The sequence below is a fragment of the Marmota flaviventris genome, chromosome 12, assembly GCF_047511675.1.
Source record: "Marmota flaviventris isolate mMarFla1 chromosome 12, mMarFla1.hap1, whole genome shotgun sequence".
NCBI classification, from domain to species: Eukaryota; Metazoa; Chordata; class Mammalia; order Rodentia; family Sciuridae; genus Marmota; species Marmota flaviventris.
Window position 1 is genome coordinate 80,039,297 of NC_092509.1, and position 16,363 is coordinate 80,055,659.

General features: G+C 51.3%; 2 protein-coding genes across 2 annotated transcripts in view; both read left to right on the top strand.

Annotated features, from left to right (window-relative positions):
- The first annotated feature begins 13,389 nt into the window (after positions 1-13,389).
- Positions 13,390-13,995, top strand: Ascl5 (achaete-scute family bHLH transcription factor 5). The gene has a single exon (XM_027945557.2). The coding sequence runs from the start codon at positions 13,390-13,392 to the stop codon at positions 13,993-13,995; it is 606 nt and encodes a 201-aa protein (XP_027801358.1).
- Positions 13,996-15,539: 1,544 nt separating this feature from the next.
- The window catches only part of Cacna1s (calcium voltage-gated channel subunit alpha1 S), a 62,963-nt gene continuing 62,139 nt past the window's right edge, over positions 15,540-16,363 (top strand). Inside the window, exon 1 of the mRNA XM_027945604.3 lies at positions 15,540-15,691. Coding sequence (XP_027801405.2) covers positions 15,540-15,691 — 152 coding nt within the window. The remainder of the gene's footprint in view (positions 15,692-16,363) is intronic.

Consider the following 16,363-nt stretch of genomic DNA (forward strand, 5'->3'; position numbering starts at 1 on the left):
CAGGCCACTGGTCCTGTGCTGCCCTCTGAGGCTTTCGTTTAGGTCTGAGCCAGAGCTGGCCCAGGCTTCTCCCCAGCTCCCTGCTTCCATCCCTGCCTGGTGTGGCAGGGCCCGGGGAGAGCAGAGTTGCAAGAAGTAGCTGAAGGCCTGGGAGAGGGAGCCCCAGCCCAGGCTTGGTGACTGCTGTGACAGTTGCTTTTGGCAGCACAGCACCTCCTACAGGCTTCGGGAGTCAGTAGGTGGAGTAAACAGACAGTGTGGGCGCCCGAAAGCCAGCATCGGCCTGAGTTCCCAGCCCAGCTGAGCCCTTTGGCAGCCCCTTAGCCACTCTGAGCCAGTCCCCTTGTCTGTCAGTACCGTGGCCCAGGCCTGGAGTAAGTGCTCATCAGATGATGGCTGCCAGGTGGGGGGCCAGGCAGATGCTCCCCAAGAAGGCCAGGCCTCCACTCAGGGAAGCAAGCGGGGTGGCTAGACCCCAAGCTCAGCCCAGTAGCCGGGTGCGAACCCTAACTTCTCCTTACTAGCTCAGCAGCACTGAGTCAGGTTTAACCCTACCCGTCTCCCCCTTCCTTGCTGTAAAACGGGGATGCCAACTAGCTGCACACGGGACTGTTGTAAGGAACATGTTAAAGTGTCAAAGACTATTTCAGCAGCCCTCACTGGAGGCACCCAGCCAGGGCTGGCTGATCTTGCCCACGGCACTATGACACTAGCACGATGACACTGTCATTGCATAGTGTCCCACCCATCCGTCAAGGCCCTGTGAGTTCAGCAGAGTCCTCCTGCTCACCTTTATCAGGGGCCCGTATACTCCAGAACCCTGCCCCTCAGCTACACCCCACCTTTGTTGAGCTTCAGCTCTGAGCTTCCCAGGGGTAAGCTCTCCTGGAGCCCCCTCAGCTGGCAGAAGGCCCTGCAGCCCCGGGTCTTCCCTCCCAGGGCAAGGAGCTGAGCATAGAGCAGGTTAGAGGCAGGCCCCGAAGGTGCTGAGCTCCAGAGGTTTAGGGGCTCCTCAGATTACTGTATCAATGGGGAATGAAGGGTCAAGGCTCCAAGCTGGGCACTCAGGAACCCTGGCCCTGGTGCTGGCTCTGATACTTGCTGTGTGTCCTCAGGTAGGGTGGACCTTGTCTCTGAGCCTTGCTTCTCCAGATAATTGAGCAGCCATTAAACCAGCCAGGGTTTCCAGAATAGAGTTCACATGAGCAAGGCAATTTGAAGTGGTACATGGAAGACTATTTTTCGCTCAAGTATTTATGTGATTATTTTAACGTGTATTAGAAAAAGCATATATGCTTCATGATTTTGTGAATATGGATACTAGAGACAAGTGAAAGGGGCAGGGGAGTGAGAAATGTAAAAAAAAAATACTAGGTGAACCTTGATCACAAATGGCCCCATAGATGTCAGGAGTTTGGGAAGGAGCATGGTGTCAATACTGCAGGCCTGGGCCCTGGACAATGCCACCCGAGGCACTTTCAGGGCTACATCTCTAGGCGACTGGCTCTCTCTAGATTTTGGGCCCTTGGCTGGTTAGATGGGGACAAAAGGGCCAGGAGAGGGTTTCTTGAGACTGTGCTGCTGCAGAGGTGCCCCAACCCAGGCTCCCTGGACCTTCCCGGCCCAGCAAGGTACTGTGGGGGGGTGGCTGGGAGTGTGGCCACAGAGCTGGGCTGCCCAGCAACAAATCCCAGCCCTGACCCTTCTTGTGTGTGGTCTTGGGGATGTCAAGCTGTCTCCATTTTCTCCCCTGAAAAATGGGAACAGTAACTCATCTCATGGGATATGTGAGTGTGTGTGTGTGTGTGTGTGTGTGTGTGTGTGTGTGTGAGAGAGAGAGAGAGAGAGAGACACTGGCTGCAGGCATAGTTGTCTATCATTCTTATCGTGTCTGGGTGGGGGAGGGTGGGTCTGCCCATGGCTGCAGAAGGGTCCTGTTGGCACCCCACCCACTCCCCAGGGCGCGCCTGTGGGATAGTGGAGGCCGGACCCCTTTTCTCGAAGTTGCTATCATGAGGCTTTCCAGAGACCAGCGGTTCCCGCCAGACGGAGCTGGGACTTCTTTGCAGAAGGCTACACCAGCTACCTGCTGCCCCTGGACAAGTCCCTTTCTTCTCTGGACACCAGTTTCCTCAGCTGACCCCCAAGGGCCAAGGCCTGGGTCCTCTCCAAGGGCCCAGCTGCTCCTGCTTTGGACAATTCTGCAAAAGTGCCTCTCTGTGCCCTGCAGTCCCCAGTTAGTGCTGGCTGTGCAAAGACCCCCACAGCCCTGGAGCTGTGTCCTAGAGAACCACAGCAGCCCTCCTGTCCTCCATTCAACCCCAGGAGTGTTCAGTGACCACCCAACCCCCAAATTGGTGTCCTGAAAGCAATGCCAGAGTTGTCCTCCCCCTCCACAGAGACCCTGTGTTCAAGGCCCTTGGGCTGCACAAGGGCATCGGAGAGTACCTGGGCTGCCCCGATCCCTGGACCACACATGTCCTCCCCCCTGGCCTCCAGCTGGGCAGTGCCTGAGGACGACATCTCTGCTCTTCCTAGGCGCCAGCCCAGAGCTACATGTCTCCTGCCTGGACTTGGGGCAGCCAATCACAGCAGGCCAGGAGTGGCCTTCTCTCCTCCTTGGGAGCCGGTCCCAGATCAGAGGCGCCCCCACCCCTCCTCCCTCCTCCTCTGGGTGTGTCGCCGTTTGAAACTTAATCAGGTAAAGTGTACCTGGCTCCTGGTGCTGTGACAGGGAAGCCGGGCCAGAGGCTGCCAGAGGCCCCGCAGGACAGTGGAGCAGCACGGGAGCTTCTGCCGTCCCCCTGGAGGCCCAGGAGCAGCGGTGCTGGAGGAGGGAACCCCAGGAACCGGTAACCACGCGCGAAAGTGGTGGCTGAGGGATGAGGCCCTAGAGTTCCGCCCTGAAATAGAGATGCCCCTCAGCCGGAGGAGGGAGGCTGGGAGCACTGTTTATGCAGGGCTTAGTCACCCGATGGCTTTCCTACCCAAAGGAAAGGAAAGCAGAGCTGAGCCACCTGCTGGCTGGGGTTGCTGCGCCCACCTCCCAGGGGGAAGGGGAGATTAGCTGTGCTGCCAAGGGCATTGCCACCAGCCAGGAATTTTTCCATGGACTTGTCCTCTGGAGAGCCCACTGGGTTTGGCCTGTCAGTGTCCAGAGATGACATCATGGATTTTCTGGGTAGAAATCTTCTGGGGAAGGCTTTCTTGATAAGGAGCTAAAATGCGAAGGTTCCAGGTAGGAGAGGGCTTAGGTCTAGTCTGAACTTGGGAGATGCCAGGCAGTGGTGAGGGGTAAAGCCTCTGAGCAGACTGTCTGGGCTCAAAACTCAGCTCCATCACTGCACAGCTGCATGACCACAGGCTATTTGCTTATCCAGCATATGTTAAATGGGTTAATAACAGTATTTTGCTTCATAACTCTATTGTGAGAATCCCATGGGTAAAGTGTTTGGTACCTAACACAGTATGAAAACCATATATTTTATTATTTTAATCCTGCTATTTACTAGAAATATGATCTTGCCTTGAATTCACTTAAGCTCTCAGAGCTTTAGTTCTCCATCTGTAAAATGGGATTGAAAAGTGACCAGAAAGGGAAATTAAAGGGATTAAATAAATTGCTAGGATATGGGTGATGCCCAGTAAGTGGCTCTCTCCTTCCAAAGGGTCTTCCCTGTTAATAGACCTCCCCTTCCAAAGGGTCTTCCCTGTTAATCTCCTCCCCTTGAGCCGGTGCTTTTTATCCTTCCCGAGAAAGCAGTCTGCATGGCTGAGTTTTGTATTTTCAGGTCCCTGACCTCGGCACAGCTGCTCTGCTGCAGATGTCAGGCCAGGCAGACTCCATTTGTGGAGAGCGCCTCCTTTGCTGTAACCATGCATGGATGGGTGTCACAGGCCCAGGACCACGTGCCTGGCCACTGAAGCACGTGTGCTCTTTGGGCAGCTTCTTGGGCACCTCCAGAGTATCGGGCACAGTGTTGGGTCCTGCAGGATGCAGAGGTGCATAAGGTCAGCTCCTGCCCTTCCAGAATGCCTTCTCCTTGAGAGAGACCTAGACGGCAGTGTGTGGCAAGGCCAGAGGACACAGCGGGAGTGCCCCAAGTCAGCTGTGGCCAATGAGAGACCAACATGCAAAGGATCTAGGATTTGGGAGAAAAAGAAAAAGAATAGACACAGGAGCGGGCAGGGAGGCTCCGGGAGCATGAAGCGACCCACACAGGTTCCTAAAGGTGGGGGGATTCGGTGGGTGGAGAGGTGAGGCTCATGCTCCCGGAAGAAGCGTCTCCCTGAGCCCAAGCTCAAAGCAGAGAAGGCTGCTGCAGAGAGGGGACAGCAGTGGTGCACCGCGGGGCGCCGTGTGCACACCTGTAATCCCAGCAGCTCAGGAGACTGAGGCAGGAGGATCACAGGTTCAAAGGCAGCCTCAGCAACTTAGTGGGGCACTAAGCAACTTGGTGAGACCTGTCTCTAAATAAAATATACAAAATAGGGCTGGGGGTGTGGCTCAGTGGTTAAGTGCCCCTGGGTTCAATCCCCAGCCTGCGTTTCTGGGCAAAGCCGATTCTTCTACAGAACAACCTAGTTCATCCCGACCGGGCCTCCAGGGTATTCACAGGGTGATTTTTCTCTCTTTTTGTCCTTTTTGAAATGAGCATTGGCAAATTCAGAAGTGCTGCAGGCAGGCAGGGATCCAAGCAGGATGCACCGGGACAGCAGGAGGCAGCAGCTCCCCTGGGAAATCAGGTCAGATGCTGGGCTCCCTCTCAAACCTTGCCCAGGGCCGTGCTGCCCTTTCCCTTCCCTTCTCCTATGTCCCCTGCCAGCCTGACACCAGTGGGGCATTGAGGCTGATGGCCTCCTGTGGAGGTATTTCTGCTTTCTGAATGGAAAGGAGCAGTTGCATCTTAAAAGATTTGTCCACTGAATCACATTAGCACACTTATGGTGGCTTTGAGACAAGAGTCCAGTTGTCCTGGCTTTTAAGCCATGGCCTCTTTCTCCTTCTTTTGAATGCATCTGACAGCAGGGACAAGGGTGTGATGGGAGCAGTAGGAGTAATGTATGGGGCACATTTTCTCCTGAATTTCAGTCTTATTCTTTCTGGCCCAGGAAAACTTGTCCCTGAACAGGATGATGATGATACACTAGTACCAAAGTGTATATATACCAGGTTCTCTTGAAATTCAAGTTCAACACTTATCAGCTGTGCGGCCTGGAGAAAGTTGCTTTATCTCTCTGGGTCTCCATTCTCCTATCCATAAAGTAGTACCTACCCTGTAGTGAGAACAAGTGAATGAATGAGTGTATGTAGGCACATGCGTGTGTATCGTTTAGAATAGCGGCTGGCATGGAAGGAGTTATATGTGAGGGTTAGCTATTGTTCTCTGATCCAGGCATGCTCCAAATTTCAAGTTCTCAGTGACTCCTGAGCCAGTAGTTCTCTGTTTCTGAAGGTGAAGGTAGCAGGTCTCCTGGTGATAAACACAAGAATGAATTTTTTTCTGCAGGCTTGAAATGATACTGGAGAAACGGTCTGGCACTTTCTACTTTCATCTTTACCCAGTGGCTGACGGCTCCTTTTAAAAATGGCAATCACAAAAATTAATAATGATAATCCTTTGATATTTGCCTGGAACTTTAAAATTCACAAGTGACTTAGCCAGCTTACTCATTTGGTCATAAAACCACTCATGGGTATATTGGGCACAAAGTACCGCCACACGTGCCAGCTCCGGAACTCAGGAGCACAGTACCCTTCTTCACACAGTGCTCGGTGGCTTTACTCTCTCCTCCTGACTCCTTCTGCTCTCACCTCTCTGGTGGATTGGTCTCTCTCTGCCCTGCATACAGCAAGTGGTCTTTAATAAGGAGCCCACTTGCCTGGATTTGAATGCCAGCTCTGCCCTGTTCCAGCTGATGACCTTTTGCAAGTTTCTTAGCCACTTTGTGTCTTGGTCTCCACTCTGTGCTCTGGGGACACATCAGTCCTGACATCACAGGGTTGGGGAGCATTTCCTAGCAGACCTGCAATAGTTAGTGTGGCACATAAGTGCCAGGTGTGTATTGGTCTCAGCGACTGCCATGTTGTCCTATCTTCTTCTAAGCTGAAGTCTGAGGCTGTCAGCAGAGCCCAGCCCACAGCAGGGGTCCTGGACAGAGCTCAGGAGACATTTGGTGATTGACAGGCCAGGAGGGGTATAGACAATACCTTCAACTTATTAGAATTATTAGAATTCAGTTCCTCTTTTCATTTAAACATTTGAAGGGGGAAAATCAGGCTATTAATATATAGACATTTCCTTTTCGACTTCTGTCAGGACAGCTGTGACCATGGGAAGGTACTAGAGGTGGCCATCAGGGTCCTGGCCAGCTGCCATGTTGCTGGGAGGCCCTCACCATCTTGGGGTCTTTGCAGCCACATCCAAGAGTCTTAGAGCTGCAACTCTTCCCAAAGTCACTCCTGCTTGATGGTCAAGAGCTGCAGCTCCTGGAGGGTGCCATGTGGTCCCCGTACATGACCTTTACCTTTACAGTCACCTATGCGGTAGGCACCATACCCCCCCATATGCAGATGAGGACACTGAGGCTGACAGAAATCAGCAGCCATGCTGAGGCTCCTCCACCCGCACAGGCAGAGGGTGGGATCCACTGGGAGCAGTGTGACCTGACCCTCTGACTCCTACCACCAGGTTTTTCTGTCATGGGGACTCTGGGCAGTGAGATGCTCTTAGGCCCTCCTCCAAGCATCCTGAGGGGCTCAGAGCTGGAAGCCTGGTAATGGGGTAGATGCCTCTCAGAATGTCTTTCTGTGACTCCCCAAAATTACAAATCAGGTGACAGAGAATTAAGAAGGACCAAGTCTCTCATCCAACTCTGGCCCCCTGATCCTGTGATAATCACGACTCCTATAAAAGGTGAGGACCCTTACCAGCCAAGCAATTCCTCACGTGGCAACACAAACAGACCCTGGAAAATTGCAATCAAGTCGTGTGATCCTGAGTGGCTCTCTCAGCTTTTCTGAGCCTCAGTTTCCTCTTCTGTAAACAGAATCAGGGATGCCCACCTCCTCCCAGGTGTGAGGATGACGTGAGGTAAGGAAGCAGAGTTCCAAAGTGGCAGACCCCAGAAGGCACCGACCGACTCCATACTAGCCTTCTCCCATCCTGCTCCTCTTCCTCGAGATTCTCACCAAAGTGACGCCATGTTTGAGGGCTTGACTTGGCCAGTCTGTGCCAAAGCTCTGTGATTCTTTCTTCATGATTCTTTCTTCTTGGTGAAAGAAGTGGCTTGGGACCAACCAAAGGTTTCCAGACCCTGAGACAGGAGAGCAAGCGCAGAGGGCAGTGTGCAGGCCATGGGCTGAGGCCCTCATATACCACTTGCCTTGTTGGGTGCAGGTCAAGGAGCAAGTGGCACTGAACACACCTGCCCTGTGTCCATCCAGAATCACCAGCAGTTTTTAGCCCCCCCAAGGATGCATATGAATTCATGGTCATGGGGGCTGGCTATCCTTTTCCTTCACATGACCGAAGGAGGTAGATACTTCTCCCCGTGCAGTATCATCAAGATTCTGAAATGACTGCTTATGTTGAATTGTATTTTGGGGTGTTAATGTGTATATGGTGGGAGTGGCAAGTTACCCAAGAAATATTTCAGTCTGTAAGATGCTCAAGGAAGATGGTGGCATTTCTTTAAAAAAAAAAAATGATTCTGGAGATTTTAAGGTAGAATCTTTTGCAGTACATTCTTTATGATGTTCGTAGGCTTAAGGATTTCTGATTTTATTTTTTGGTACTGGGGATAGAACCCAGAGATGCTTTACCTTTGAGCTACATCGCCAACCCTTTCATATTTTATTTTGAGACGGGGTCTTGCTAAGTTGCAAACTTGTGATCCTCCTATCTCTGCCTCCTGAGTTACTGGGATTACAGTATGTGCCATGACGCATGGCTAGGATTTAAAAAAAAAATAAAAAGTCTGTAGTCTACCTAGAATTTCTAGGTTAAACATAAATAGGTTTCTTTACTGCAGGGTTTCCAAGGCCTCTGAGAGGCTAATGTGCCCCACTGATCTCCGAGGATGGAATATAGGCAGCTTTTTCCAAATTATTTGATGGCAAAAAGGTTTGGGGGGAAAGGTTTTTGGGGAAAGGTTTTTGGGAACCAACTTACTTGGAGGCAGGAAGTTGGGTGAGAGGATGCCACAAAGCCAGAGTTATCATTTTGAGTCCTTCACCAAGTATTTGGCAGCAGGAATAGAAGGGAGTGTTGGGGGGGGGGCGGGTCCTGGAAGCAGTTTCATTGCTGCTGAAAAGCACCACTGTGGACTGAGCACCTGTCAGGGGTGTCCCCGAGTGATGGCAGAAGCAGATGAACCATGACAAATACATTTAGCCTCAAACCTCTTTGGAACCACAGTCTTCTGCTGGATATATTCAGCCAACTTCTGATCTCAGACACCTAATTCTTGTCCCAGCAAAAAAAGTAGTCAGAAAAGTAAGGAAGATAGACCTGCGGTGTCTGCTCTGTGAGTGACCCAGCCTGCCCAAAGTTCACCCCTGCCTCTGCCAATTCTCACTGTGTCCATCAACAATATCTACTGAGCCTGAACTCTGTGGGTCCATGATGAAATTTAAGACGAGAGGTCTTGTGTTTACAGTTTACAACCTGGGCTCGGGGACAGTGTCAGAAAGACCTCTAGAGAGAGAACGCTAGGACTGCCCACTGGCCACCAAGAATATAAGGCTGGAGAAAGGACAACTGGGGGCCCAGTGAACACTGGGCACCTGGGAGAGTGTTGGGACAGGGATCAGCAGGTGAGATATGATGACCAGCCAAAGCAAGTTACAATAATGTGCCATCTGTTCCTGGCTGGTGTGCACAGTTAGGGCCTCTGGAAGCATGTGACAGGAAGGGGCCCATGTTGGCGGGGCACAATTAGAAGCAGCAAAAATTGGGACAGAGGCCCAGGAGACCCCCAGTGACCACTTCCCCTCTCTGTTGCAAGTTGGACTGAAGATTATAAAGTTCTCTACACATTATCTGGTGATAGCTGACCCTCCACTAGCTGAATGGGACAGCACTGTCACACACCATGGACATAAAAGGGAAATTTCATTGGAGCTTGCTTTGCAGAAGAACTTCAGGTACCCCTTGCCAAGCACATCAGCTCTCCTGCTGCCAGGGCAAAGTAGATGAGAGTAGAGCAGAGCTGGGGAGCTGGGGAGGTGCCCCCAATCCCAGAGGAGACCCAAGTCCCCTTGAAAGAGTAGACAGCACTGTCTGCAGGTAACAGTCCATGGCTACTTGAGGTAATCCATGGGTTCACTCCATAACATTCTTTTTAAAAATATATTTTAAAATTTGTTTTATGGGTGCATTACAATTATTCATACTAGTGGGATTCATTGTTGCATATTTGGACATGCACATAATATAATTCAGTCAATTGCATTCCCTGTATCAACTATATTCTTTCTATGATAGTTAACATGTGGAGGAGAAGCTGCTATAGGGAATATAAGAACCACCCTTTTGCCTAGGAAGTTGCCTGATACAATGCACTAATTTTTATTCAAAATCAATAACAAAATACATTTATGCAAATTTTGTTGAATATAATGAAAGTTTAAGTGTTGTGAATTGCTTCAAAAACTCAAGAAGAAAATTAGTACATCTTGGCAAACATGAGGGTTCTTGAGGGTTCTTCCTTGTTCTGATTTTTCCAAAAGACCTGGAAGGAGATTCAACCCCTAAGGGGAGCAGTAACAGGGACTTCCTGCAATATTCTCCCATTCGCTACTTGCATTTTTCCTTGCCACCACACTGTGGCGCTGTTGACGGCTGGTTCTGCCCAGTGTAGGAAGCAGTCCATGGGAAAGTTGCCTCTTACAGCTCCTCCTTGGGTTTTCTAAGCTCAGGCAAGGGACCTCCTCATTAGGCTCCCAGGGCTAAGCTCCAGGTGCTAGCCTCAGTCATCTTTCCAGCAACAGAAATCCATGGGCAACATTGAAGAACATCTTTGAAGGCATATTGCCTTCCCAAGGATGACCAAGGTGTCCTTCAGTACCTCTCTTCAGAACAGAGAAAACATAACAATATAATTTTAATCTGCAGCAAACACCCCTCCAACATAAATCATAATTTAATAACATCCTTTCTTTAGGTCAGTGCAAGCCTTTCTGATCCTTCGATCAGATGAGAGGCAGTAGGAGAAATACCAGGAGAAGGAGAAGAGAAGCTGGATAGAGTCAATTAGCATTTACTAGTTCAAGATAACTAGGCATTCAGTTTTCTCACCTATAAAAGTGAATAATGTTAACAACTACTTCAGAAGAACGCCGTGAGAATTCAAATATGATTCGCATGCATCCCTTAGCACAGTGTCATAAGTAACAATTACAGTAATTATCATTATTTTACTACAATCTATCCCAATACCTGTAGCCATCCCTGCATTTAGAAGTTCCTCAGTAAGTCTTTAATGAATGAATATCATGCCCCTTCATGGTAATGGTCTACACCATGTGGCTCAGTTTCTGCTTTGGGACAGAGGATTTATGTTAGAGAATAAAAAAATTCACTCACAGGTGTGTCCTACCTGTGCTTCTCTTTCTAACAGTAAAGACAGAACAGGCTAAGAAATAGTCCTGCTGTGAGGTTTCTTGCCTGAATCATTTTTCTGTATAGTTTTAGGGAAAAAAATATAAAGAATATGTAAGCTAAGTTATTTTAAATGAATGTTATGAATATTGATTCAACCTGAGCAAAAATTAAGTTGAATTTATTAATAATCATTAAGATAAATTTCCAACCTGTATCAGATAAAACTTTGATAATGACATCAACTATAAAGAGATGGGGATCGTGGGAGGGAGTACAGTATGGGACACAAGTTGTTACAGAAGAGCACTTCTAGCCAATAATTTGAGCACCCTTTATGTGCCCAGCACTGAGGGACAGAGAGGATTATCTATAAAGTGAAAGCCTAGCCCCTACCCACCCTGGTGCTCACACTGGGTGACGTCTCAGAACACACAACTTTGAAAACCCACGTCAAGAGCTGGAAAGCCAGGCTCTCAGGGTGGGAATGGGTCTGCACCTCCCCTTTGGATGGCAAGATTGAGCAAAGCAGAAACGTGGACAGAGGCCTCCAAAACCCAAGGAGACATCAGCCAAGAAGTGAGTCAGGAATGAGCAGTGTATCAGGAGACTGTTCTGGTGGAGCCAAGAATCAGTTTGAGAGAAATTTTCTAGAACTGTCTCTAAAACGATGGGGAGAGGGGGAGGGATAGACTAAATTGTCTTGATGTCTCATGCATTTGCTTCCACTTAAAAGCAAGTGCAAAAAGAAACATAAAAACAAGTGCAAATGTGAGTTTCCATGATGGTTGTTTTTGTTTTTTGAAGGGTTTTTTTTTTTTTTCCATACTAGGGATTGAACCCAGGGGTGTTTACCACTGAGCTATATCGCCAGCCCTTTTTTATTTTTTATTTTGAGAAAGCATGTTACTAAGTTGGCAAGGCTGGCCTTGAACTTTCAGTCTTCCTGCCTCAGCCTCCTGAGTCCCTGGGATTGCAGGGGTGGACAGCCACACCAAGCCCCAGGATGCTTTGAGTCCTTGTTTATTCTGGGGGTTGTGGGAGTTGGGGCAGGGGTTCTTGTTCACCATGGAGGACAATCCTAGACTTGGGCCTGCAAAAGAACAAGGCAATAAGGTGCAGAAGACTCTTGAGAAACTGAGTTTGCCTCCCCAGCGGGGAGAGAGCTGGTCCCTCTGTCTCATGGAGAAGCCGTGTCCACTGTCCAAAGCCTCATGACACTCTGTGAGAGATGCAGCACCCACTCGCTCACTCATTCAGTAAACCCGAGAATTTCCGTAAAGACAAGATGATGTGATTAGTGCTTAGACGGCAGTTAAGGACTCTGTAGACACACACAGGAAAGGACAACAGGATCAGAGACTTCTAGAAAAAAAAATGACACTTCCTTGGCTCTGATAACCACAGGTGATGGGCTTGGTGGCACTTAAACCCAACACAGACCAATTATTTCTGAAATAACAGCTTTATAAAACCTTGGAAAGGCTACATGTAATTAAGTCCCACCCTGATGAGCCCAGCTTTCTGCCTAATCCCCTCTCGGGTATTCCATAGGTTTGTGCAGCACGTATTACATTGCCATCCGCTGGGCTAGGCTCTGGGCACGGCTCTGGGCATACAGAGGTGAAAGAATAGGCACCTCTGTAAAGTGCCATGAAGGAGAAACCCAGGATAGAGGGAGACGGCATATCCTGGCCCCAAGTGGACACAGAAAGGGATTAGTGGTTGTGTCTCTGTTGGACAGAGGGCTTCAAAAGTGCCAATGACACCTGAGTTTCTTGTAATGAAAGATGTACTTCCTTCAACAAAGAGTGATATCCTGTGGGTAACTTGTGATTGCTTCTGGGCTCCTACTGCTAATTCAATAGGCAGTTTCTGAGCCACTTTTAAATGTAAGGCCCAGGAAATAATAAATTTGATCCCCATCTTCAAAGGAAATAACATTATGGGGCATTGTTATATTTGATCTTGGCAAACAGTCTGAAAAGTGGTCGCTGGGTATTTTTATCAGTCATACACTGTAGGAGGGATTTTAGGATATATATATTTTCTCATTTGATTCTCATTTCTTACTAATCTTCTGTGAAGGATATTTTTAATGTCTCCACATATGGAAACCATGACCCAACTATTAAGGGGCAAACACAAGATTTTTAACCCAGATTTCCACCTCTGCAAAAGCCTCTGTGGCTTCCCTGCATGATGCTACAATCCCTTCTGAAGATGAGCGTGTCACAAAGAAGTCCCTAATGCAGACTTTTCCTAACTGATATTTTCACTCTTCTCCTTTTTAGAAACGTTCCCCAGGACCCTTCTGCTGAGCCGGTGCCTTCTGACAGTTCGGGCTCCTAAACAGTCTGGGGATTCCTGAGTCCAAGAAAAATAAGAACCAAGCACTAGGGGACCCCTGGCATGGAGGCTTGGAGCTAGGGCCAGTGGAAGGTGCCCATTCTGGACTGCAGAAGGAGGCAGAGCAGGCAGCTCAGCTGCCCTACCCATGGGTGCAGGGGAGAAGGGCCAGGGCCCTCCGAGATCCACAGCACCATAAGCTGGATGGGAAAGGGTATCCTCTGAGCCTCTGGGAGTGGCCACACTTGTCCCAAGCAATGGATGGCGTTAGGGAGTCCCCGGAAGCCACCTGGAGGCAAAAAGAGGACCTAGTAAGTCCTGGTGCTCCAGAGCTCCTGCTGCTGATGTGACTTGTCTACCGTGTCAGGACCTTGCAGACCCCACATAGGGGCCATTCGGTGAGGGTATCACTCTGGGTCCTGCTCCACGCAGCACCATGAACGATAACTTCTGCCGGGCCCTGGTGGACCGGAGGCCCATGGGGCCCCCCAGCTGCATGCAACTGGGTGTTGTGCCCCCTCCCAGGCAGGCGCCGCTGCCCCCCGCCGAGTCCTTGGGTAACGTACCCTTCCTGCTGTACCCAGGCCATGCGGAGCCACCTTACTACGACGCCTACGCGGGGGTGTTCCCCTACATGTCCTTCCCCGGAGCCTTTGGGGTCTATGACTACCCCTTCGAGCCCGCCTTCATCCAGAAGCGCAACGAGCGCGAGCGGCAGCGCGTCAAGTGCGTCAACGAAGGCTACGCGCGCCTCCGCGGCCACCTCCCGGGTGCGCTGGCCGAGAAGCGGCTCAGCAAGGTGGAGACGCTGCGCGCCGCCATCCGCTACATCAAGTACTTGCAGGAGCTGCTGAGCGCGGCCCCCGACGGGGCGGCCCCAGCCTCCGCGCGCAGCCTCCCGGGCATCGGGCCAGCTGCTCTCCAGCCGGACTGCCCCGGCGACTGCGGGGCCCGGGTGCCCCACTCCCTGGTGCCCGAGTCGACCGAGTCCTCCTGCTTCTCCTCCTCGCCCTTTCTCGAGTCGGAGGAATCCAGCCATTGATCGGACAGTGGCTGCTCCTCCACAGGCACCGTCCCATTCTGGGGAGCATCGTGCGCGCTGCTGGGTCACCCGCGGTGCCGTCATCCTCGGACCTGCCTCCCCTCTCTCTGCCTCGGCCCGCATTTGGGAAAGTTAGTTGGGGCCAGCTTGTCGCTCTGTCGTCCATACCGCAGCGCAGCCTTGTCTCTGAGAGTGCGCTGGAAGCGAGCCGATTTGAATGCGCCATGCCCCGACCCTCCGCAAGATGGCCTCAGATACTAACTACCGGTTATCACTTGGGAGAGGAACCCAGAGGGAGGGGTGGGAGGCCAGACTGCTTTTGCACTCAGCCTCGATGGAACAGCCAGACTTGGAAGGATGGGATGTGTGTGCACCACGGGTGGCGCTCTCTGGCTTCCTTGATGGAGGGCCATCACCCCGCCTCCCCAAATCCTCAGTGTAGCCTTCTCAGGTTTTCCCCAGGTTGAATGAGAACTGCATTTCCCCCCTAAGACTTATAAACCTCTGGGGTCCATTAGCACTGTGTTTGCACCAAAAGGCTAATTAAATGCATTGTTGAGTTTTGTGATTCCTGGATCATTGTCTAGTCCCACCCCCATCCCCACCCCATGCCCCTTTCTCACTGGCCCACCCAGCCCAAAGGCCTTACTGCCATGGAGGGCTGAGTTTTCTGCTAGCTCTCACAGTCCATAAACTTTTTCCAGAGATCTTAGTATATGCCAGGAGACTGTGCACAGGAGGGGCCAGAGTCCCAGAGAGAAACACCCTGGTACAGGTAGGGGTGGGAGAGAGTGGGGAAGAAAGGTAAAAAGCCAGGGTTACTACACAGTGTGCGGGTGCCATACCAGAGGTGTGCCCATTCGAGGTCGTCCTGGGAGACGTCCAGCCCAGTGAGGAGGGGTTCAATGTTTCCCTGACAAGAGGCAGGCCTGGTGGTGTTGAAGGTGGGTGGGAGGGGTCTTGGCCTGATCCCTGCAGGTCCTGCGATGGGAGTGGAATACTGGGGAGGATCACCGAGCTCGGCTGCCTACCATTTTCTCAGGACAGTGTCCTGGGACTGGGGTGGGGAAGTCCTAGGGTTGGGGTGGGGAATCCTAATTTTGGTATGACAGGCCATTCTGAAGGGTGACACTCCATGCCCCAGGCTACCCCTTCCTAAACTCTATTGGTCCAGCCTTGAAACCTTCCATCCTGCCTCCCACTGGGCCTGCCCCATCTCAGATCTGTGTATAAATTCCTCCCTTCACCATCCTACCCTCCTGAGAGACAATCTGGGATGTCACTGGCTGGTCTCGAAGGAATGACAGCTGCCTGGCCTCAGGTTCTCAGGCCAGGCAGCAGGGAGCTGAGTGGAGGCTAATTTTACTCGCTGGGAGCAGGGAGAGAAATCCTCCACCCTCACTCCCGCCCCTGCTTGGCTGGCTCAGCAGGACAGGCTCAGCCAGGCCCAGTCCCCAAGGCGGGGGGCATTGGGGACACAAGGAAGCAGGGAAGAGAGGGCAGTGGGGTGGGGGAGCAGGGACAGCAAGTTTGCCAGGGAAGCCATGGAGCCCTCTTCACCCCAGGATGAGGGGCCGAAGAAGAAGCAGCCCAAGAAGCCTGTTCCTGAGATTCTGCCCAGGCCACCCCGGGCCTTGTTCTGCCTGACCCTCCAGAACCCCCTGAGGAAGGCCTGTATCAGCATTGTGGAATGGAAGTATCCTTCAAGGCCTCGAGAAGTAGGGAGAGGGTGCATGATGTGGGGGAGGAGTGTGTGGTGGTCACAGAGCTCAAACTTTGAGGGTTAGAGTGATTGGGGACTTGAAATGGGGTAAACTGCCTCAGAACAACCTGAGACACCCTTGGGAAGGAAGGTCTCCACCACACTGGAGAAGAAGGCAGGAGTGGGAGGGCTTCCCACTCAGGTCCTAGATGACAGCCAGAGAGGCTATTGGCGACCCGGGGAAGTGCCTGTTTCATAGGGACTGTGCCAGCTATGCCCAAATCCATATCTTGAGACCCTACTCAGATTTTGAAATCATTGTCTCATGGTGGACTAAGATGGTGAGGGGGAGCTACAGTAGCCCCCTTGAGAAAAGCCTCACCCTCCACGAGAGGGGGAAAGAGAAGATCAGGAGTGGTTGTGGGAAGGCTTCTTCTGGGGCCCAGTCCCAGCTGGGGATGAAGCGGGGGGGAGAAATGGGTTTGAAGAGAGGCCTGCTCTTGGTGCTCCAAGCCTGGCTGCTTCGGCTTAGACATACCACCCCAGGGACAGGGATTTCGAGTCCCTTTCTGCTTACATGAGCTCTGGGAAGAAGAATGCTGAAAATATCTGGACTATTTGGGGAAGGAGGAAGAAGCTGCAGAGAGGAGGGGGCCTGGGTCAAGT

Excerpts from the sequence above, each read along its gene's own strand:
- Ascl5 (XM_027945557.2), top strand. The coding sequence starts at position 13,390 with ATGAACGATAACTTCTGCCGGGCCCTGGTGGACCGGAGGCCCATGGGG.